The sequence below is a fragment of the Podarcis erhardii genome (genome assembly GCF_964252035.2).
Source record: "Podarcis erhardii genome assembly, chromosome: Z".
NCBI classification, from domain to species: domain Eukaryota; kingdom Metazoa; phylum Chordata; class Lepidosauria; order Squamata; family Lacertidae; genus Podarcis; species Podarcis erhardii.
The window spans coordinates 31,274,761-31,299,216 of NC_138504.1; the positions used below are offsets into that span (position 1 = coordinate 31,274,761).

The 24,456-nt window shown below is 45.5% G+C and overlaps 1 protein-coding gene across 5 annotated transcripts; it reads right to left on the reverse strand.

The window, feature by feature from the left end:
• Positions 1 to 5,289: 5,289 nt before the first annotated feature.
• On the reverse strand, positions 5,290 to 23,209 carry EDA2R (ectodysplasin A2 receptor). 5 transcript variants are annotated; one of them, XM_081847161.1, is made up of 9 exons: positions 23,106 to 23,209; positions 21,317 to 21,454; positions 16,196 to 16,306; positions 14,525 to 14,703; positions 13,697 to 13,782; positions 12,491 to 12,655; positions 10,757 to 10,903; positions 8,724 to 9,235; positions 5,290 to 5,862 (listed from the first exon to the last, which is right to left on the reverse strand). In XM_081847161.1, the coding sequence occupies exons 2-9, from the start codon at positions 21,362 to 21,364 to the stop codon at positions 5,776 to 5,778; spliced, it is 1,335 nt and encodes a 444-aa protein (XP_081703287.1). In that variant the 5' UTR covers positions 21,365 to 21,454; positions 23,106 to 23,209; the 3' UTR covers positions 5,290 to 5,775. The 5 variants fall into 5 exon arrangements, with proteins under 5 accessions (XP_081703287.1, XP_081703289.1, XP_081703290.1 ...); XM_081847163.1 differs by having other exon boundaries at positions 21,317 to 21,449; positions 23,106 to 23,170; XM_081847164.1 differs by having other exon boundaries at positions 9,153 to 9,235; positions 22,985 to 23,121.
• Positions 23,210 to 24,456: the final 1,247 nt, after the last annotated feature.

The following is a 24,456-nucleotide window of genomic DNA, read 5'->3' on the forward strand; positions in this document are numbered from 1 at the left end:
CGCAGTCATGATGGCTGACTACTGTTGGACTGAAGAGAGACCTCCCTGCCGCTGAGCATTCCTGGAGTTCCAAGAAACGGAAGTTCAAGCCTGAAGTGGTACCTCGGATTATATACGCTTCAGGTTACATATGCTTCAGGTTATAGACTCTGCTAACCCAGAAACAGTGCTTCACGTTAAGAACTTTGCTTCAGGATGAGAACAGAAATTGTGCTCCGGCGGTGCGGCAGCAGCAGGAGGCCCCATTAGCTAAAGTGGTGCTTCAGGTTAAGAACAGTTTCAGGTTAAGTACGGACCTCCGGAACAAATTAAGTACTTAACCCAAGGTACCACTGTACTCTACACACCGAAATATTTTGCAAATCCCTTAAAAGAAGTGACACAGAATTGCATATACACAGCTGAATTTATATAAGAAAATGGCAAATGCAAAGTTACTCTGAAACTACGGTCTTTGATCTTGCCAACAGCTGCCAAGAATCTACTTTGTACCTAGGGTGCCAAGAAACAAAAATGTAATGCCTTGCCAATGGAGATCTGGTTGAGCCAAAGCTGCTGTTCAGTTTTAACCAGTGCTCCCCCCACCCCACCCCGGGGGAACGCATACCCCTAAACATTTTGAGAGTCTAAGCTTGGCCTCATTGAGGGGCAGTATTTCAACATGAGTAGGAAAATGAGAGTACCCCTAAATACTTTCTTTAGGAAAAAAGCACTGGTTTTAACCAAGTGACACATCACTTATATGTTTTAAACGGTTTTTATTTTTTGCTTAGTTGTACCACCATAAGCGGTGGTTTTTATCTATGTATTTTTATTTTGTTTTGGTTTATTTTGGGTCAGGGTTTTTTTGTTTTGGTTTATTTTGGGTCAGGGTTGGGTGGTTGTGGAGTGGGGTGGGGATTGGTTTTGTTTTCATGTAATTGTTTTTTATTTGTTTGTTTTTATATTCTGTAAATGGAGGCGAATATTAGGCTTGGGATTCCTACTGTGCAGGGGCGAGGGAGGTATGGCGGTGGGGGCAGATGTCATAGGCGAAGGGGATCGAGATACGGATATGCTCGTACCCCTTCCAATCTGCGCCCCATCCCGAGAGACGAGGGTAGGGTGAGCAAGGATTACTCACCTCCGTCACTGGTGTTGTGCAATGCCAGGTCTATAGGCAACAAAACCGCCACCCTGCGAGATTTCTTCACCTCGCAGGGGGTTGACCTGGCATGTGTGACTGAGACCTGGGTGCGTGAAGGGGATACTGTTCCCTTACGAGAGATGGCGCCCCCGGGTTTCTCCGTCCTTCACCAGTCGCGGACTGTGGGCCGGGGGGGAGGGGTGGCGTTATTAATCCGGGAAGATTGTTCTTTCAGGGCTCTACCATCGCCATCGATCCCCGGCATTGAATGTGTTGGCCTAGTGTGGGGCTCCGAGGTGAGCTTGGCTGTCTGGCTGGTGTACCGGCCACCTAGCACACCAGCAGCCACCCTGTCAGGCCTGCTGGAGGCGGTGGCTGGCTGGGCCTTGGAGTTCCCTAACCTATTGGTATTGGGGGACTTCAACATCCATGCTGATGCCACTCCCTCCTCACAGGCTCTGGACCTGGTGTCTTCCATGGCGACACTAGGGCTCTCCCAGTTTGTTTCGGGCCCCACACATCAAGCAGGCCACACGCTGGATTTGATCTTTGGCATCGGTATAGATGTGATCATGTTTCCTTCAATGAAGGTGCCATGGTCTGATCACTATGCTCTGAAAGCCAGGATTGACGTTCCACCCCCACCCTGCTTGGGTGGCGAGCCAATTTGGGCTCGCCCGCAGAGGCTGATGGACCCTGATAGATTCCGTCAAGCCTTGCGGGACCTTTCTCCCCCTGGCGACTCATTGACTGAGCTTGTTGAGGCCTGGAATACCCAGCTCCTGGCAGCCATCGATGAGATCGCACCTAAGCGCCCTCTGCGACCCCGCAGAAACCGGGCTCCCTGGTTTACCGAGGAGCTCCGGAAAATGAAGCGGGACCTCAGACGGCTAGAGCGAGTATGGCGGGGTGCCCGTGACGGAGCTTCAAGAACATCTTATAGGGTTTTTATGAAAACCTATGAGATGGCAGTGAAGGCCGCTAAGAAGTCCTACTTCTCGGCCTCCATTGCATCCGCTAGCTCTCGCCCGGCGCAATTATTTAGTATAATTCGGTCTTTAACGTCCCTTGAAGGACAGCCAAATTTAGATAACAATTCGACACACAGCTGTGAGGCATTCGCGAGCTTTTTTGCGGAGAAGGTCTTGTTGCTCCGCCATGACCTCCCTGCCAATTTGGATACAATAAAGGAACTGGAGGCCCCTCGACTGTCCTCGGGTTCAGTATTAGACCACTTTGACTGGATATCCCCAGCTGATGTGGACAGACTCCTCCGAGCTGGAAAGCCCACCACCTGTCCTCTCGACCCGTGCCCGTCCTGGCTGATTAGAGCGTGTCCAGACGAGGTGCGGGGCCCCCTGGGGGATATCATCAATCTGTCTCTTGGCGCTGGGACATTCCCAGGGGAACTGAAGGAGGCAGTGGTGCGCCCGCTCTTAAAGAAAACATCATTAGATCCTTTAGATCTATCCAATTACCGCCCGGTTTCGAATCTTCCATTCCTGGGTAAGGTGATTGAGAGAGCGGTTGCTGAACAGCTTGGTAGGTTTCTGGATGAAACATCAGCTCTGGATCCATTCCAGTCCGGCTTCCGCGCTGGTCATGGGACCGAGACGGCTCTGGTCGCCCTAACAGATGATCTCCGCAGGCAGCTGGATCGAGGCGGGTCGGGGCTGCTGATTCTTCTAGACCTGTCAGCAGCCTTCGACATGGTCGATCACGAACTCCTAGACCACCGCCTTGCCGACGTGGGGATCCAGGGCACAGTCCTTCAATGGCTGCGCTCGTTTCTCTCTGGTCGGGGACAGAGGGTGGCGCTTGGGGGGGAATTGTCATCCCGCCACTCCTTGGTGTGTGGTGTGCCCCAGGGTGCAATACTCTCCCCGATGCTTTTTAACATCTTTATGCGCCCCCTCGCCCAGCTTGTCCGGAGTTTTGGGCTGGGCTGCCATCAGTATGCTGATGACACCCAACTCTATCTGTTGATGGACGGCCACCCGGACTCGGCCCCAGACACACTGATCAGATGCTTGGAGGCTGTGGCTGGATGGTTTCGTGGGTGCCGGTTGAAGTTAAATCCTTCGAAGACAGAGGTCCTCTGGCTGGGACGGGACGACTTGGGACTGAGGGGGCAACTCCCATCTCTTGCGGGGGTGCAATTAGTGCCAGCACCATCCGTTAAGAGTTTGGGTGTAATCTTCGATACCTCCCTCTCTATGGAGGCGCAGATTGCAGCTATAACAAAGGCGGCATTTTTTCATCTCCGCCAAGCTAAGCAGTTGGCTCCTTACCTCTCTCGCCCTGACCTAGCCACTGTGATCCACGCGACGGTCACCTCCAGACTGGATTATTGTAACTCGCTCTACGTGGGGCTGCCCTTGAGACTGACCCAGAAACTCCAACGGGTGCAGAATGCCGCAGCGAGACTCCTTACGGGGTCTTCGCTTAGAGATCACATTCATCCGGTGCTATACAAGCTGCACTGGCTCCCGGTGGAGTACAGGATCAGGTTTAAGGTGCTGGTTTTAACCTTCAAAGCCCTATACGGCCTAGGGCCCTCGTACCTACGGGACCGCCTCTCCTGGTATGCCCCACAGAGGAACTTACGGTCTTCAAATAAAAACACCTTGAAGGTCCCAAGCCACAGAGAGGTTAGGCTGGCCTCAACCAGAGCCAGGGCTTTTTCGGCTGCGGCTCCAACCTGGTGGAACGCTCTGTCACAAGAGACAAGGGCCCTGCAGGACTTGACATCTTTCCGCAGGGCCTGCAAGACAGAGCTGTTCCACCTGGCCTTTTGTTAGGGCGCAGCCTGACTCCCTCCTTTGGCAATCTTTTCAAGACTTTAGCTTATGGTTGCCATTAATTTTGTTTTTAACTCATTTTTATAATGTTTTATAATGTTGTATTGTTTTAGTGTTGTTAGCCGCCCTGAGCCCGGCTTCGGCTGGGGAGGGCGGGATATAAATAAAATTTATTATAAATAAAATTTATTATTATTATTATTATTATCACCTCAGTGGCTGCAGAGGAGCATCCTTTTGAGAGCACCTGATCAGTAATTTAAAGACCAAATGGAAGTCCCAATGAGCTTTGCATCCCTGAGAGGAGGGCATCAAACAGTAGCAGCACAATTTGGGTGGGGAGAGAAAAGCAGTCAAGGGCAGACCCCTACCCCACCCTACCCCAGTGTCTATGCTACAATTTGCAGGCAGCCCAGGTGGTGAGGTGGAAACCCCAGTTCTGCCCCAGGAGGCAGATGTCCTTGAGCCCAGGCAAGGGTGAGGTGCAGCCAGCAGGCAAGAGGCAGCACCAAGGAGTCTGGGAGGTCTAGTGGAGAGAAGGACAGATGGAAGATAGGGAGAGACCATCTGCACCATTCTCCTCACACACAAGCACAAGCATCCAAGCCCCTTTCCTTACTGAAGAATTGCTAAAACAAAAAACAATTTTATTTATTTTTATTATTTAATTAAACTTGAATACTGGCCTTCATCTGAAGATCCCAGAGTAGTTCGCAGCATAAAATTACAAGAATATATCTTGTAAATAATCTTAAAAATTATATGCCACTTGATTGTTAAAAAGCCTCAAAGTGGTTTACAAAATAAATAACATTCAAAAATATTGCAGAATAAAACATCCAAAAATGCTAAAACTAGCAATAAACTACAAACACATCAACAATCTAAATTTCTCAACAGGCTTTCCTAAACGTTTTTAGCTGGCACCAAAAAGAGTAGGCAGGGAATTCTCAAGATGCTGCCACACTAAAATACTTTTTGAAGGGAGGGTGGAAATAAGGGGAAGTGCTCCCCTGCTCAGAAAAGCACCCCAAGGTGGTTTGAGCATGTTCGATGGCCATAGATTGTTGACTGACCGCATTTGGGGGAGAGGAACAAAAACTGAAGGGTGGGGAAGTGGTCGGAGCCCTGAATAGAAGTATTACACACTGCAACGTTTTGCTGCAGGTGCTCCTTATTGGAGATTTAATCATTTATTATCATCCCACCTTTCCTCCAGGGAGCTCAGTGTACATGGTTCTCTCCCTCCTCATTTAATCATCACAACTACCGTGTGAGGCAGCTTAGGCTCAGAGTGAGTGACTGGCACCCAAGGCCACCCAGTGAACTGTCGCGCAGCGGTAAATTAATCAACGCAGAGTCTTCTTCATAAACAGAATTAAACTTTACTGAAGAAAATTAACTTGTTCATAAACAGCATAGTTAAAGAGCATACACAGAGTGCTCATAGTAGCTATCTGACTCTTCACAGAGGCGTAGTCTTAACTACTGATTAACTAGAGTCCTGGAGCCACTCTTGTCTGCCTTAGATTTACATTCACAGTAACACATTACAACAACAGCACAGATACTACACTGGGCCTGCCTGCAAACAGGCTACAAATTTATAGAGAGAATGAGTGATCCTGTAGATAAATTACAATGATTCAGCAGTTTGCTTTTAACAATTATCAGTTTTCAGGCTTGAATGATTGTGTAGGCCTTGTAGGCCTTTCGTTACTTATTCTGCTCTCAAGAACCTTTGTCTCATGACACGAGCCTCATGTCCAAGCGGAGAATTCAGCCCTGGTCTTTCCGAGGTCCTAGTATGACATACTGCCTCTGATGTCACATTGGAGCACAACTGGACTACTGCTTCAGCTGGCAAATGGTGCACACTTCTTCACCTTGTGTGGCATCGTCAGTCTTGACTCCGAGGTTCCAAACATCACACTCCTGATAAGGGGAAAAATAAACAAGTCAGCTAGTAGGAAATACTTGCAACTATGCAACATCACTCTGTCAGCACTAGGGGTGGGTAAATCTTTCTTTTTTGGTTTCATTCTGTTTCCTCTTTTTTCCAAGTTCAGTTCTCAACACTTTGAATGTTTGTGTATACACACACACACGTCCCTCAGGAAAACTCAAGTGTTTTAGTGCAACTTCTTCCCATTATTCCCATTTGTATATGACTAACACACGTGATTGCAGAACAGTTTCCTCTTAGTATAATGCATTTTTGCACCTGACTTTCACCAATACACACAATTTTATTCATGATTTATGCTGGTATGTGCTTTTTTGCACACATCACTTGGCTAGAGAAGTCCGGGTTTTGGAGGATGGCTGTTTCGGTTTTGAAACCTGTGGATGAGGCAGGTTTAAATCAAGTTTCTCCTCTGTCCCTAGTCAGCATCCATTCTTACAGAGGCAGAGTGGGTGCCATGTGGCACCTGTAGGAGTGGGAAATCAGGAGCAGGCTTGCCTCCCAAAACACTTCTGTATGTGCCTAACCCAACTGACATTCATAGCGTTAACAGGTCTAATGACTGAAATGCTCACAGAAGTGTAGAGTCATCTAGCCCAACCTCCTGCAAAGTTGTTTATATGCTGTTAAGCTTTGGACCATTATTTGCTTTGAGCACAACTTTAGAAAAGTTGCAAAGAAGTATTTAAGTACTATATGAAGGCCATACCAGCTAAGGACTAATGTATGTGCACGATCACCTTACACCATGTACACCCGCTCAACCCAGTTAACAGTCAAGCATTCTAAAACTAAAGTGGTGATTTTGGGGAAGAGAAAACCTCACAGATGGAGTTCGGACAATAATCCCATTGAACAACAATGCTATTATAAATATCTGGGCTTGGGTTTTAATTCAAAACTGTCCTGGAAGCCACACCTCCTCGCAGCTAAACTGAAATCCTGTCACTTGATTCATTCTTTATTACGGTTTGCAGAGGTCAGGGGCGGGAATTTAGTTGCCCCCACAGTTGAGGTATTTCAAAAGAAGATTGTGTCACAATTATTGCATGGTGCAGAGATTTGGGGATATAGATATAGTAATGTCCTCCCGTTAGAAGTGGTGCAGAACTCTTTGCTGAAATCACTGTTGATTGTTCCCAAAGGTATACCTGCCCCCTTTTTAAGAGCTGAAGCAGGGCTAATTTCCTTACAAACCAGTGTGCATGTAGCACTAGCCCTATTCTGGCTGAAGTTGGCTAGCATGAGTAATACTAGGCTCCCTAAAAAATGCTTCCTAGAGCAATTGCAATCTATGCCCCGAAGCTCTTGAGCAAATTCCGTCAGTAAGAGTCTCCATTATTATGGGTTTAATGTGGACTCCCTATTAAATTTTACCTCTAACAGAGTCAACCAACTCATCAAAGAAAAATTTTATTTAGTCTCTAAATGGAGGGACCTTCATTCACTGTCCCAGATGTCATATTCATCCTGGTATCCAATATATAAAACATCTTTTGGGCTGGAGCAATACTTTATTAATCTCACTTAGAAAAGCATTTACAGCTTTGTGTTTTCAGTGTATGCCCTCCGCATATCTAAAGGGAAGATTTAATAACACCCCTGTGTACCAAAGACTCTGCATCTGTGAGTTGGGAGATGCGGGGGATATTCAACAGTATTTGTTATGATGCTCTTTATATACATCCCCTAGAAAAAATATCTTTGATTACATTCTTTGTTCTCTCTCCAACTGACCTCCCCTTGAGCAAATATCTATTTTGCTGGCTGGCAATAACATATTTATTACTGCACATGTTGCAAAATTTGCCTTGGCTGCAAGTAAGCTGTGAGCTTAGCACCAATACAAGTATCATAAGGGGAAGTGAGAAGTAGAGTGCTTAACATATGTAAATGTGATTTTTGCATTATTGTATGTTTGCTTTGCTGTTGTTGCTGTTCAGTTTTAAATTAATTGTTTGTATCCTACACATTGTGACCAATTGTAATGGCTTATAGCTTTTAGCAATAAAGATTTCATTCATTCACCCACGCAGCCATTGCCATTTGCAGAACCAGAACTGTTACAGGTGCCACAAAATACTTCTCTGCATTTGCCAGAAATCTATCCTTTTGTGTGCCAACATCTACACTTCGGAACTCCCTGCCTATTTACATCAAGCAGGTACTACTAGAAACATTTTTGTTTACACAAGCCTACCCTGATGTGCAGAATGCCGAGATGAGCTTTAATCTGGGTTTCATTTTATCACTGTTTATTTTCCATATTATTTTTAAACTGTAAGGTAAAGATAAAGGGGCCCTTGACCATTAGGTTCAGTCGTGACCGACTCTGGGGTTGCGGCGCTCATCTTGCTTTATTGGCCGAGGGAGCCGGCGTACAGCTTCCGGGTCATGTGGCCAGCATGACTAAGCCGCTACTGGCGAACCAGAGCAGCGCACGGAAATGCTGTTTACCTTCCTTCCGGAGTGGTACCTATTTATCTACTTGCACTTTGACATGCTTTCGAACTGCTAGGTTGGCAGGAGCAGGCACCGAGCAATGGGAGCTCACCCCGTCACGGGGATTCGAACCACCGACCTTCTGATCACCAAGTCCTAGGCTCTGTGGTTTAACCCAGAGTGCCACCCGTGTCCCTTTTTTAAACTGTATTTACCAGTAATCTCTCTTTTATTCTTTTCGTAAACAATTTTGGTTTTTTACAGTCAAGTGGCCTATAGAAATCTGCACATCAAACAGCCAGAATAATAATAATAATAATAAAGGGCAGTCCCTTATTTTCCCTTCTATAGTTTTTTGCTCAAGAGCAGAGAAAGTTGGGTGACTAACCGGCTGCTCCCTGCTTTCAACTGTAAGGTTTTGGAAGGATGAAAAAGATTGAGGAGAGAGGCAAGCCTCTGTTTCTTGGCAGGCAGGACATTCAGGAGTTGTGGGGTTCAGCTCCAGCCCACTGCTGCTCCCTGCCTCAGCAGCCCCTTCCCCACGGTGATTCTCTTCTCTTATGGTGGCCAGGATGTCAGCCTGGGTGGAGAGGTTCTGCAGGTCCAGCTCCGTACACTCCACGGGGGCATGAGGCCAGTGGTGTAGCCTCTCCGTGGCACATGAGGAGACAGGGGCCACTGGGGGGCCACTGGGGGCTGCACCACAGTCCTGTCTAAGGTCTGTCAAGGAATAGTCGCTGTAGCCAGAGTCCCTGAAAAAGTGCTGGTGCTCCGCAACGCTCCTGCCCAGAGGAGCTTGGTTGCTGGCAGGAATCACCTGAGCAAAGTCCTGGTCGGGCTCCTGGAAGGGCCAGTGAACCCCAGGAACTCTTGAGACAAAGTGGACAGCTTCAGCCAGACCTTAAAAAATCAAGGGGAGGGGAAAAGAGACAATTTAAGAAGATGGAGCAAGATGTTGTTTAGAATTATAGAACTGTAAGGTTGGGACCCCCAAGGCTCATGTAGTCCCATTTTTTTCCTGCAATGCAGGAATCACAGCTAAAGATTCCCTGACAGAGGGCCACCCAACTTCCACTTAAAAACATCCAAGGAAGGACAGTCCACCACCTTCCAAGGGAGTCCATTCCATTGTCAAATGGCTCTTGCCCTCAGAAAATTCTTCCTGGTGTTTAGTCAGAATCTCCTTTCTTGCAATTTGAATCCATTGGTTTGGGTCCCCTCCTCCAGAGCAAGAGGAAATAAGCTTGCTCCCTCTTCCATGTGGCAGCTCTTCAGGTATTTGAATATGGCTTTCATAAATGCTGTTGAAATTAGGACCCCCCCACCCCCCTCTGCAAATCTCTCAATTTAAAGGCACTGGTTTCCTACAGACACCTCTCCCTGGTCTCCCAGGAAAGGGAAGAGGAGAAGGCAAATCACCTCATGGATCTCTATGTAGCTAATTCCTCCTCCCAACACCAATGGATTTTCCCTCTGCCTTCCCAAATTGGCAACAGTCTCATCTGTACCTTTGCAAATGAAAAAAAAAAAAAGCTATTCAAAGCAATGGGTCTTCCTGATCATGTTTCACTTTCCTTGAGCTTCTTCTAATCCAGGGGTACACAAACTGCAACCCCCCGGCAAGATTTTTCTGGACTACAACTTCCATCAGCCCCAGCCAGCATAGCATGTGGTCAGGGATGATAGGAGGTGTAGTCCAACAACATCTGGAGGGCCGCAGGTTGTGCACCCCTGTTCTAAACTAAGAAGGCCAAATTACTGTTGGCTTCTTTCGCAGGCTGTCATTTGCATCTCACCCTCATGATCCTGCCGACCTTTTGGTCATAAGAGCCCTGCTGGATCAAGCCAATGGCCCATCTAGTCCAGTGTCCTGTCCTCACAGTGGATGCCGCAAAGAGAAACTCACAAGCAGTCCCTGAGCACAAGAAGCCTTTCCTCTCTTGCAGCTTCCAGCAACTGGAATTCAGAAGCACTGCTGCCTGCAACTGTAGCAGCAGAGCACAGCCATCATGGCTAGTAGCCATTGATAGCCTTCTCCTCCTCCATGAATTTGCCCAATCCTTTTTTTAAAACCATCCAAATTGGTGACCACCATTGCCTTCTGTGGCAGGGAGTTCCAAAGTTCAACTGTGTAGCATGAAGAAGCCCTTTTTCTTTTATCTGTCCTGAATCTTCAAACATTCAGCTACATTGGATGTCGGAAAGTTCTATTGTTAAGCATGCTAGATTCCTGTGTTTGAATAAGATCCTAAGTATTTGGATACATGAACTATATTGCTTAAAGAAGCGGAGACGGAGAGACAGAGAGAGCGAGCGAGCGAGCGAGCGAGAGAGAGAGAGAGAGAGAGAGAGATGGAGAAACCACAATTCCTTCACCGCCCACCCCCTCTGGGCCTCAGAGCATCACCATTAGAGTATTACCTTCCTGTGGCCTTTGCCAAGGACTCAAACGCTTGATGGCTACAGAGAAGGAGTTGGACAGGAACGTGCGGCGAGGGAAGCCAGCAGACATGGCAGAATCTTGAAATGTCCCCTCCTGGTCAGATAAATCCTGACTACTCCCGAACGCTTGAAAGATAAAAAAGATACAGAGGAAAAACACTGTCAACACACACACCTAGTCATCAGCGATGTAAGGAATAAAAAAAACCAGGAATATCAGCCTTGCAAGTAAGTCTTCATACACTGAGAAACTGATACTACATAGCCAGGGACATGGATGGTGCTGTGGTCTAAACCACTGAGCCTCTTGGGCTTGCCGATCAGAAGGTTGGCAGTTCGAATCTGCACGACGGAGTGAGCTCCCATTGCTCTGTCCCAGCTCCTGCCTACCTAGCAGTTCGAAAGCACATCAAGTGCAAGTAGATAAATAGGTACTGCTGTGGCAGGAAGGTAAATGGCATTTCCGTGTGCTCTGGTTTCCGTCACGGTGTTCCATTGCACCAGAAGCAGTTTAGTCATGCTGGCCACTTGACCCAGAAAGTTGCCTGGACAAATGCCGGCTCCCTCGGCCTGAAGCAAGGTGAGCACCACACCTCAGTCACCTTTGGCTGGACTTAACCGTCCAGGAGTCCCTTACCTTTTTACCTTGACTACATAGCCATGATGCGAGTCAGTGTAGTGTGGTGGATACAGCACTGGGCTAGGACTTTTGGGGAATTTTGAATCCCCACTCGGCCATGCGAAGGCCACTGGGTGAGACTTTTCGGTCCAATTGCTGTTTCTCTGTGTCTAACCTACCTCACAGGGTTGTTGGATTAAGGGAGGAGGAAGGAGAACTGCATGTGCCACCTTAAGCTCCATGGAGAAAAGGGTGGGATATAAATTCAGTAAATAAAACAAATGTGTGTTTTATTAATCCCACCTGACCACATTCTGACTATCCACAGAGCTTGTCAAAAAAGGAAAAGAACCAGTCCAGTTATTATTGTGATTGGTAATTAATTACCTATTATAAAGTAAGGACATATGTAATTTAGGACAACCCAGCACCTTTCTTTTATTACAACTCAGTTATTATTACATAATAAGAAAAGCACTGCTCAAACTATAGAAAGCACTTCACAATTAGCATTTTCATTTTTACAACAGCCCAACGAGATATGCACCAATTATGCCCATTTTTGCAAATGTGGAAACTGAGGACAAAAAGCAGTAACTTGCACCAAGCATCCAGAGGGGATGTGCAAAGAATAGGTCCTCTGGATCCCACTAGCCTGCTAGCTACTCTCCATTCTACCTGCTCACACTTAGGAAGTTTAAAGAGCCCTGGGGTAAGAGACACAATTATGGGGCTGTCTAGGATGGTGCAGGAAAGTGGGGAAGGGTGTAGTCAACAGCAAGAAATGCCAAAGGAAGTGGAGAAAGCAATAGAACATATTCTGTAGAAGTGAAAAAAACTCTTGAGAGGTGAGACCTCTCAGCAGGATCAGTGAACCACATCAGTGGCCCATCTCACCCAGCATCCTGTTCTCACAGTGGCCAACGAGATGCCCCTAAAAGGAAGCCCACAAGCAGGACCTGAGCACAAGGGGACCCTCCCCACCCTCCTGCTATTCAGAAGCATGACTGCCTCTGACTGTGGAGGCAGAGCCACCATGGCTAGCAGCCACTGGAAAGGAAGGGGGTAAGAGTTTCTGCACAGGACTGACTCACCATGCTGGCAGTGGTTCTTCCAGATCCGTTTGCAGTAGAGGATGGTGACGGTCACCAGTGCCAACCCAGTGATGATAAACGTGGTGAGGGTCAGCACCACAAAGAGCAGGTCCTGAGTAGCAGGTATGGGATACTTCACTGGCACTACGCTCTCTCCGGAATCGCCTGCAGACACATCAGTGAGGAATGAACAGCCACAGATGCTTCAGATTGCTCATTAGTAAGGTCACAGATCCCAGTTGCCCTTCAGTAAGCATATTGGCTGGGCAGGAAATGCAAAAGGGGGGGGCTGCATCTTTCCAAACTGCAAAACTGAAATTCGTTGCAGCCCTCCATCTCAGAAGGTTTGCAGAAAACAAAACATTGAAGGAATTGGCAGGGCCACCCAGCAGGAGATGAGCTTCTTTACTTCAGGGTGCATTAATCTGCAGGCATGAGGAGGCGGCGGCAAAAAACCCTTTCAGTGAGGACATGTGTTGCTTCTATGGGTCAACAGCTGCTAAAAGCGCCAAGCTCCATCTATGGAACTCCCTGCACTGAAGGGGACAAGGGAGAGTTAGGGCCCAATAAAGTGCAACGTAGTGTGTGGCGTAGTGGTTAGAGTGTCAGACTAGGACCTGGGAAAAGACCAGGTTTCATATCCCACACTTGGCCATGAAACTCACTGCGTGAGACGTTGGGGGTCAGTCACTGCTTCTCAGACTAAACTACCTCACAGGGCTGTAGTGGGGATTTCATAAGAGAACTGTCTATACGCCACCTTGAGCTCTTTGGAGAAAAAGATGGGATATAGAAATACAACAAGTAACCTGAAAATAGATAGGGCTTCTAAAGCAACGCTGTTATAATTTTACACAAGTAGAAACTGTGGTCTTGGATACAGCAAAAATAGCTTGCGAGAGGGTAATGGTCTGAGTCGGGTTTCCAGGGGCATGATTTATAGTCTCACTGAAACTTCAGTGATTTCTTCGCTTGACCAGCAGAATAAGTTATGCAAAATGTGAAATTTGAAATACGTGCATAAATTGATACAGATTGTAGAATCTTGCGTTCCCTGCCCCCACCCCCTTAGTATGGAACTTCTTTCTTTTAAAGCATTTTTCCCCTCGCTGCTGCAGTTGAAACAGTTCTAGAATGAAGTGGCATGATGAAATTGCAATCTGAATTGGGGGAAACAGATGGGCAAAAGACCTAGCAGGTACTTACAGTCTAGCTCAGAGGAGGGGGTCCGCCTTGTGCAAGGAATGCATTCCTGATCCCTGAGCCCTCCAATTTGAGTTTTCCTGTAGAAACTGTCAAGAGGAAGAAAAATGAAGCAGACAAGTTATGAGAGCCATATGTACCAAAAGAACCTGAGTGACGGAGGATGCTCTGTGCAGTGGTCATTAGCTCAAAGCCCCCATTGCTGCTGTTTAAGTATTTTTCCAACACTGGCTCTCTGTGTCCCTCAACACTGCAGTGCTAAGGACCAATCCATGCACTCAAATTATTCCCAATGCACAATTACTACATCCAATGCTGGGTGAATCAATTGGACGAATGCTTCACCATGCACCCAGTTCATGTCCAGTTGCACCAAAACACAAACCAGTGGACAGAGCTACTCTGATGAGAATTTTTTATTTATTTCATAAAGTTTATACACTGCTTGACTGGAAAAACAACCACCTCAAAGCAGTTCACAAAGAGAACAATAGAATTATCTTCAAAAAACCAACTCTTTCAAACATTTAGAAGATAAAAATAAGCAATTAACAAAAAACAAAAACAAAAAACCCACCAACGGTTTAAAACAGACATCAACTTTTTAAGCATCTGGACATTTTGCCTAAACAAAAATGTTTTCAGCAGCTGCTGAAAAGAGTACAGTGAAGGTGTCCCTCTGATGTCAAGAGGCAAGGAGTTCCAGTGTTGGTGCTGCTGCTGCACTAAAAGATTGAATTCTTACAAATGTGAAATGGGTATTATGTGGCACTTGTAAGAGTGCCAGTTCCACAGGTCCTGTGTTGCTCTTGGAGTTCACCTTGTACTTACCCGGGGAAACACTCTCCACAGGCTGCATTCAAGATGGAGGAGCAGTTGTGTCTCTGGATCCGGTTGAGGAGACTGCATGAGACGCAGGGCTTGCAGCCAAGGTGGCTCAAGTTGTTCTTGAACCTCCTGGGCGGGCATGGAACACAATGGGCACTTCCCCCTTCACCATAACCACACTCCTGTCGAAACACAGGAACAAAGCCATTGACTGTAGCTGCAGCCTGAGACCGTGTCCCCGCCACCAAAAAAGAGCCAGATGAAATGCCACAGGCAGAAGGTTTGGCATCCTTTTCTAAGTTGTTTTTCCCCCTTCTTCTTAACTATCAGTTTCTAAAATACATATAGCAAGCAATCCCCATGTACCTACTGCTACCCAATAAAAATTCAATAATTATACAATGTAAATGACATGGTTAAACACAGTTTGTAAAAAGATCCGAATTCATTGCAACCGTTAGGGGTCTTCTACCTGAACCGGTATGGCATACTGGTTAGAGTGCTAGACTAGGACCTGGGACACCAGGGATCAAATGCTACCTCAGCCTGGAAGCTCACGGAATGGCCTTGGGAGCTAGTCACTGCCTCCCAGACTATGCCACCTCAAAACATTGTTATGGGGATTAAATGGGGAGTAGTAGTACGTAAACCGCCTTGGGCTCCTTGGAGGAAAGGTGGGATACAAATGTAAATAAATAAATAAAAATAGTAATAGTAACAACAACAACAACAACAACAACAACAACAACAACAACAATGCTTCCATTTAACAGATTACACCAGTAATAGAAAGTAGAAACTTTGTTCTTCCTGCTGAATGCAGCTCTGATAATCCAGACCTGCATTTCCTCTAAGGACATGATTTAATTTCTACCCATTTGCAAAGCTAAGGTGAGGGTGAAGGAATGGGTTTCAGTGTAGCAAGTTTAAAACTGACTCACTCACCCCCCCCCCCTTTGTTCTTTCAAAAGAGAGCATTTTAAAATGCGTAAAACTTGAGCTGTTGAGCAAAAGCAAAATAAGGACACAATTGCATAAACAAGCTCTCTCCTTTATCAGTCACAGCAAGGGATGACCCTGACTCTTTAGGGGAACAAAAAAAAACACGTCAATACTTTATCTTATGTGCTCACCACAAAATACGTAGGGACCGATGTCCGGGAAAAGAAACCCATTCCTTCAAGGGAATGCCTCTGTATAAGCCAGTGTGATTTATAGATCTGTGGACTCCACTTATGTGGGTTCCCAGCAGCTGTTCCTATTCCAATCAAATAAGAGCTGTCTCCAATATCGTAACTGGAGTGATCAATTGAAAAAAATCTTCTACACCAGGAATCTCTAACCGGCATCCCACAGCCAGTGGTGTAATGTGTGTGTGGTGGTGGGGGACATGGTCCCAGACACAAAATTCTGAGGGGGTGCAACCAGGCACTCCCACAGGGATATCTGCCCCACCCTGGTGGGTGGCAGAGCAACTCAGGCCCATGGGGAGCTGGGCTCCATCTTTTGTGGGTAGGTGGTGCAGCACAGCCTCACTTGGCTCCAGTGGGATGGAGCACTCTAGCACCGACTTCCCCGTCCCAGGTGCTGGCAACCTACACTATGCTGCTGCCCAGAGCGAAGGGGGCCAAGCCCAGAAGGTATTATTGACAGCCCTGAACAGCTTCAGATTACCTTGGAAGGCTCCATTCCAGGACCACATTTCAGACAAGGGCTGCATCTCCCCTGATCGTCCAGGTACTCATCCTGTTGGCATTTGAGTGGGTTGGCAGGCAACTGTGGTACCTGTCAGAAGGAAAAGAGCCTCTAAAGGTCTGCATTAACTTGCATCTGTCCTTAGCTTAAGGTTGTGATCTTTCCCAGGGACCTGAATGATTGTACAGCAAACGGAGCAAACAAAAACCAGTACAACAATCATTTTTTCTTAGGGCTTAACTTCCTAAACTCCCAAAGTGCCTCTGCTTGAACCTGTTGCACACAGAAACTTCCAAATCACTGCAAGAGACACCTCTTGGTGCATAATGATGGAAACCCCACAACCATGGTACTGCTGAATATCAGTTATTTGGAGACCTGCAAAAGGGGCACTTTATACACATCCTGCCTTCAAGAACACCCAGCTCATTAAGTGCATAAGAAGCCCCTTGCTGGATCAAGCCATGACTCATCTAGTCCAGCATCTGGTCCTCAGTGGCCAACCAGATGCCCAAATGGGAAGCCCACAAGCAGGAAACGAGCATGAGCCCTTTCTCCTCCCGTGGTTTCCATCAACTGGTATTCAGAAGCATTGCTGCCTCCAGCTGTGGTGGCAGAGCAGAGCCATCATGGCTATTAACCACTGATAGTCTTCTCCCTCCAGAAGCTTGACTAATCCTCTTTTAAAACCATCCAAGTTTGTGGCCATCACCGGCTCCTAGGGGACTGAGTTCCATAGTTTCACTATGCGCTGAATGAAAAGAAGCCCCGAATAAAATTTAAAATACTAACTGATGCTAAAGAAAGAGGTGGATTTGCCCTGCCAGACCTTAAGCTTTATTATGAGTCAGCCGCATTTTGTTGGCTGAAGGAATGGCTACTTCTTGAAAACACTGATGTATTGGATTTGGAAGGGTTTAATAATGTATTTGGTTGGCATGCATACTTGTGGTATGAAAAGGCCAAAGCACACAAAGCATTTAAAAACCATATTGTCAGAAAAGCACTGTTTAATGTCTGGATAAGATATAAGGATTTGCTTGAAAACAAAACTCCAAGGTGGTTGTCACCAATGGAAGCAAAGGCTCTGAAAAAGCTCAATATGGAGGCCAATTGGCCGAAATATTGGGAAATATTGGAACAAGAAGGAGACAGATTAAAGCTGCAGTGTTTTGAAAAACTAAAAAACAAAGTACGAGATTGGCTTCATTATTATCAAATAATGGAGGCTTATAATTTGGATAAGAAAATTGGTTTTCAGGTGGAGAAATCAAAATTGGAAACAGAATTGTTAGATCCTAAAACTAAGAACTTGTCAAGAATGTATAACTTGCTGTTGAAATGGAATACTCAAGATGAAATGGTGAAATCTGCTATGATAAAATGGGCACAAGATGTTGGACATAACATTATGATAGCTGACTGGGAACAGTTATGGACCACAGGTATCAAGTTCACGGCATGTAATGCCTTAAGAGAGAATATAATGAAAATGATATACAGGTGGTACATAACACCAGTCAAGCTTGCAAAAATCTATCATTTGCCCGATAATAAATGTTGGAAATGTAAAGAGACTGAAGGTACATTCTTTCACCTTTGGTGGACGTGCCCAAGGATTAAGACCTTCTGGGAGATGATCTATAATGAAATGAAAAAGGTATTTAAATATACCTTTCTGAAGAAACCAGAGGCCTTTCTCCTGGGCATGGTCGGCCAATTGGTGCCAAAGAAGGATAGAACTTTTTTTATGTATGCAACAACAGCAGCAAGAATACTCATCGCAAAGTATTGGAAGACACAAGATTTACCCACCCGGGAAGAATGGCAGATGAAAGTGATGGATTATATGGAAGTGGCAGAAATGACTGGCAGAATCTGAGACCAAGGTGAAGGGTTGGTGGAAGAAGATTGGAAAAAATTTAAAGTTTATTTACAGAAACATTGCAAAATTAAGGAATGTTAGAAGGATGTTGGAATGAAGTAATGTGGTTTTAGCAGAAATGATATAAAGGATTAGGTAAAATTTGATTTTTTTAATTGGAGAAAGACGAGAATGTAAAATTACAGTATATTAAGATAAATTATTAGGATAAAAACAAAGCTAGAAAGGATTTGCTGAAATATCTAATTGAACTAGAATACAATCAACCAATCAACCTTTTTATTCGACCGTCAGCCAGAAAAAAAAGAAATAAAAATACAAATACATTTGTCAATACACAGTTAAAACATCCAGGAAGATTTTAGAGCTTAGCCAACACTAAAAGGGCTAAACAGATAGCCCCATGTCAATACAGTCAATTATGGTCTTGCAACGCTTAAAGGCTAAAAAAAGAAATTTGGCCACCAAGAAAGGTATAGCTCTAGTGACATTATTCAGCAAGTGTAAAACCTGGTTTTCTCCGGGTAGGAAGCTAAGTTGACATAGGAGTGGGTCTATAAAGTTTTGTCTAAGCTCTGCATAAGAAGGGCAAGTCAAGAGAATGTGTTCGGTGGACTCAACCACACCGATAGCACAATGACAGGTTCTCTGGGCGTATGGTACTCCCCTGTACCTTCCCCACAATATCGCAGAGTCAAGGACATTTAATCTAGCCGCTGTAAGAAGTCTGCGGTATTCCACATAGTGGATTTCTGCAAGGTAGGGGGCTGGTATGGTCCGATAAATCTGGTCCCCTAGGAACATCCCTGGTTTTACCTGGGCTATGTCCTCTTGTCTGGCAATATCACTCAGTCTCCGGGAGATCACATCTCTAGCTTGATTGTACGTCATAGACTCAAAGTAAAGGTGAGACAATCCACAGGATTGAACCTCGTTAATGACCTCCCTTTCCCACGATGATTGAAAATCATCCCTCAATATCAAGGGGGCAACACCCACTGGTTTAAAACAGAGCTTGAGCCATAGCCAGAGCTTCGTCTTCAAGGCCACGTGTCGTAGAGCTTGCCAGCTGACCTCTAATCTCATGACCGCACCCGCTACCGAGGGGGGAATCCTAAAGATGGCTCTAAGGAATCGCGTTTGAATAGAATCCAGTTTCAAAAAAATCCCTATGGGAACCTAAAGAGATGCCCACCAAAAGAAGGGGGAGGATTTTCATTTGAAAGAGTCTCAAAGCTAATTTCACTGATTGAGCCTGACTCTTAGCATATAGAGATCTAATCTGTATGGCTGCTTTAGATGCATTAGAACTAGAATACATTAGAACTAGAATACAAAAAAGGGAGGTGTGAGGAGGTCAAGGAAATAAGCAAAGGAAAGAAAGTTATGTAAAAGTTTGAGCTGTTTTTTTATCTCTTTTTTTCTTTTTTCGAATTGTTTGTATTTTTGTATTGTATTTTTTGTATTTTTTATTTTCCTTTTTTTTGTTTTTTCTAATCTTCTCTTTGTAATCTTTAAAATTTGAATAAATATTATTTTTTTAAAAAGAAAAGAAAAGAGACTTCCGTTTATTTGTCCTGAATCTTCCAACATTCAGTTGCATTGGATGCTCACGAATTCTATAGTTATGAGAGAGAGAGAACTTTTCTCCATGCCATGTACCATTTTATAAACTTCAATCATGTCCCCTCTTACAGTCATACCTCGGGTTGAAGTAGCTTCAGGTTAAGCATTTTTGGATTGTGCTCCGTGGCGACAGAGAAGTAATGGAGCGCGTTACTTCTGGGTTTTGCCGCTCGTGCATGCGCAGATGCTCAAAATGACACCACATGCATGCGTGGAAGCGGCAAATCATGACCCGCAGACACACGGAAGCGGGTTGCGTTTGCTTCAGGATGTGAACGGGGCTCCGGAACGGATCCTGTTTGCATCCAGAAGTAATAATAATAATAATAAAGCTCATACCTAGAACTAACTCAGTTGGTCTTTAAGGTGCTACTGGAAGGAATTTTTTTATTTTGTTTTAATAATAATTTTATTTATACTCCGCCCATCTGGCTGGGCCTCCCCAGCCACTCTGGGCGGCTTCCAAAAAATATTAAAATACTATAATACATCAAGCATTAAAAGCTTCCCTAAACAGGGCTGCCTTCAGATGTCTTCTAAAAGTCTGGTAGTTGTTGTTCTCTTTGACATCTGGTGGGAGGGCATTCCACAGGGAGGGCGCCACTACCGAGAAGGCCCTCTGCCTGGTTCCCTGTAACTTGGCTTCTCGCAGTGAGGGAACTGCCAGAAGGCCCCTGGAGCTGGACCTCAGTGTCCGGGTAGAACGATGGGGGTGGAGACGTTCCTTCAGATATACCACTATACTTGCCTTTTCTCCAAACTGAAAGGTCCCCAACACAGCAACCTTTCCTCCCAGGGGAGTCGCTCCACCCCCTTGATCATTTTGGTTGCCCTTTTTTTGAACCATCTCTACCACATCCTTTTTAGGTGAGGCAACTGGCACTGTACAGAGCATTTCAAATGTGATCCCACAGTGTATTTGTATAAGATTTGTGATACTGGAAGTTTTCTTTTTTTCATGGCCTTTTGTAATGATGTTTCCCTTTTCCATGGCCGCCACACCCTGGGTTGACACTGCCTCTGAGCCTAACCTACATTGCAGGGCTGTTGTGAGGATATGAAATTTATATACTGCCCTCCATTAGAGGATCACAGAGTGGTTTAATGTTTAAAGAAACGAAAATACATGGCATGATAACAAACCAAAGGCTTGGGATAAGAGGAATAAATGAGGGAACAGGGAGTATCATGTACTCCTCCTTGAGCTCCTTAGGAGGAAAATATGGGATATAAAAGTACTCATCCCCATCGTCCTCCTAGTAAATTTTTAATACATTTGCAGTGCAATCCAATGCATGTCCATTCAGAAGTAAGTTCCACTGTGTTTAAATGGTTTTTTTTTGGGGGGGGGGGGAGATTATAGCACCACAACCTTATTTTGGCTTTTCAGGAGCTTATCACCTCTGAAACGATATTCTAGTCCACTGATAGCTTTAGCTCTTATGAATTTCTCCAATCATTAGAGGCTGTGCTCTGCAACTCCCATAATGAAGATTTAGATATAATCCCCCAACACTTGCCCTCCCCTCAGCTTGATAGGTAAGAGAGTTTTATGTAACAGAGCAGATAACAATGGAGAAGATACTTACATTGGTAACAAACACCACCATAAGCATCAGCCACGCTTCCTTCATCATCTCAAACTCAGCAGTTCAAACTCAGCAGTTCCTCAGTCAGAAATGCAGCTGGCCAGGCACCCTTGTGAACTTCGTTCCTTAGGATCTAAACTATGAAAGAAAAAAAGGGGGAAAGAGTGAGGGGAGAATTAAGAATTAAGGTTTTTCCCAGACAGGGTGATCCCCCCCAACAAAAAGTCTCTTGCACCCTGAGATACAAAGCAACTTTGTTGTGACAAACAACTTTCAGCATCACAAATAGCTGTGCCATTCTTAATCCCTGCTCAAATTTAATTAGCAAATCTCAACAAATGAAACTGATGTGTAGAAAATGTAACTTGAAAAGAGACGTTGCACATACTTTTGTAAACCAAGAACTCTTTAATAGAATACTCTTTAATACATTTTTTAAAAATTAGTAAGCAAGCAAGGAAGGAGCAAAGCATGCATTGGTTGCATTTTTTAAATTTAGGTGAAGGTTACAGTTTAAATAAAACCACGCGTATTACTGCAGATAAGGAGAAATTGTTTAGTTCTCAGTCACTACCAATCTAGCTATCAATCTACAGTGCATGATATAGTATTACAATCATGGCCTTGAGGATTTATCTCATATTTTTCCTGTGACATGTTGTTACGAATTTATTATCCAGCCTTCACCCTAGGTCCCAGGGTAGGTCACAACAGGAAAATGCAGTATTCATTTGGAATATTGGTACTCAAAGTGTTTGGCAGACAGCCTAATTTGGAGGGGTGAGGATTCCATAAACTTTAAGTTTCCAAAGGGTCTAGTAAAAAAACCTTGATGCTACATCATGCTTTTTCTGGTATAATCTCCCTGTTTTCCTTTTCTAATAATTTTAAAACGTCAATAAAAGTTACATTTTAAAAAATATTTAAAACGGTTTTTAAAAACTTGCAATCACAAAAATTGACCGATTCTAAAAAGAATAGTGGCTCTGCTTCCGTGGCTTCCAAATTCGTGATGTGCGCTTTTGTTGTCAACTAAACCCCACCACCTGTCATTCCAGGATCCGACCTGTCGGGTTCAAGGAGCCACAAAGCCAATAAGTTCCCTGGAATGAAAGATTAAGCCCCTCTCCTCCACCGACTCAACGCTGCAAGCCCGGGCTTGCCCAGCAGCCCAGCCTCTGGGAGTCCACGTGGACCCGCTTCATCTCCCCTTCGCCTGGCTGCCCTCCAAGCCTGTAGCTCAGGGCTCGATTCCCGAAGAAGCCTGGCCGGGCTCCCAGCTTTAGGAGGCGGGGGCGGGATACATTTCTTAAAAAGTGAGGGAGGTCGAGAAGGCTCCTTTCTCCGTCCCTTTTTTCTTTCCTGCATTGCACGGGGTTGTCTATTTGGTCTTTGGGTCCCTTCGAACTGTTCATTTCTATGATTCTATGAAAGCAGTTCCTGCCTGCCCGCAACTCCGCTCCCTCCCCATACTTCTTCGGCTTGTTTTCCCCGTCTAGAAACCGGGAAAGCCAAAAACTCCCGTCTCTCCTTCCCACGCGAAGACAGACAGGCAGGCAGGCAGGCAGGCAGGCTGTGGCGATATGCCTAGACGCGCCCGACGGGTCCTCAGCCAGAGCACCGTGCACACGTTCTGTAAACCCGCGGGCGTCCTCCGGACCCGATTACCTGGGGACACGCAGGACGAGCGAGTCAGCCCTCGGAGTCAAACCGAACCAACCCCAAGGCAGAGACTGAAGGTGGTGCGCCGCAGTTCCCCAGGCGCACACCTGTCAGACTGAACGTTTACCTGAACAGCAGCGAAGGATATATCTCTGGACTGCTGCATCCCGCGGCGGAGACAAATAGAGAGAGACTGCTCTCCCATTGGCTGACGGCTGAGCCGCTATACAGACTGCGCTTCCCGAGGGGTGGGGCTTACCGACCAATCAATGGAAGGCGAAGAGGCGAGATAAGAGAAGCCGCTCTCCCATTGGCTGTTGCCCCAGCCGCTATGCTGATTGAGCTTCCCGAGGGGCGTGGTTTACCGTGCACACACTGGAAGGATAAGCTCGGTTGGTTCTTTATTATTTTATTATTATTATTAAATTTAGACCACAGCGCCACTCGCTTCCCTTTTTTAAACTGTATTTACCAGTAATCTCTCTTTTACTCTTTTCGTAAACAATTTCGCTTTTTTACAGTCAAGTGGCCTATAGAAATCTGCACATCAAAACAGCCAGAATAATATTAATAATAAAAAAGGGCAGCCCCTTATTTTCCCTTCTATAGTTTTTTGCTCAAGAGCAGAGAAAGTTGGGTGACTAACCGGCTGCTCCCTGCTTTCAACTGTAAGGTTTTGGAAGGATGAAAAAGATTGAGGAGAGAGCCAAGCCTCTGTTTCTCGGCAGGCAGGACATTCAGGAGTTGTGGGGTTCAGCTCCAGCCCACTGCTGCTCCCTGCCTCAGCAGCCCCTTCCCCACGGTGATTCTCTTCTCTTATGGTGGCCAGGATGTCAGCCTGGGTGGAGAGGTTCTGCAGGTCCAGCTCCGTACACTCCACGGGGGCATGAGGCCAGTGGTGTAGCCTCTCCGTGGCACATGAGGAGACAGGGGCCACTGGGGGGCCACTGGGGGCTGAACCACAGTCCTTACCTGCTAGCTATTGATATATGCAATGGACAGGCACGGCTTCCACACAGGAAGATTCCTCTAGCAGTACACTTTTATGAGTGCCACATAATATTCAATATGCACTTGTAAAAAAGTGATAGTTTTGCGCAGCAGCACCTACAACTTTTGAACTCCCTGCCTATTGTCATCAGGCAGACACATCCACTGTCCTCTTTCTATTTCTGTTTAGGCAAACCTGCCCAGATCTGTAGAATGCTGACAAGTGTTATGATCCAATTTTTAGCTTATCATTTATTTTAATTATTTTCTGAATGTTTTAAATAGTTGCTTTTAACTATTTTTACTGATAATTTTGTTGTTTTATTCTTTTTGTAATCTGCTTTGAAGGTTTTTTTGGTGTGTTTTTTTGCAATGGAGTGGTGTATGAATTTTACAAAATAAATCCCTAGCAGAAAATAACCAAGCTAGGAAAGTAGACAGTGTGTCAAGACAGTGAATCTCTATGCTACCAGTATACGTGTACCTTA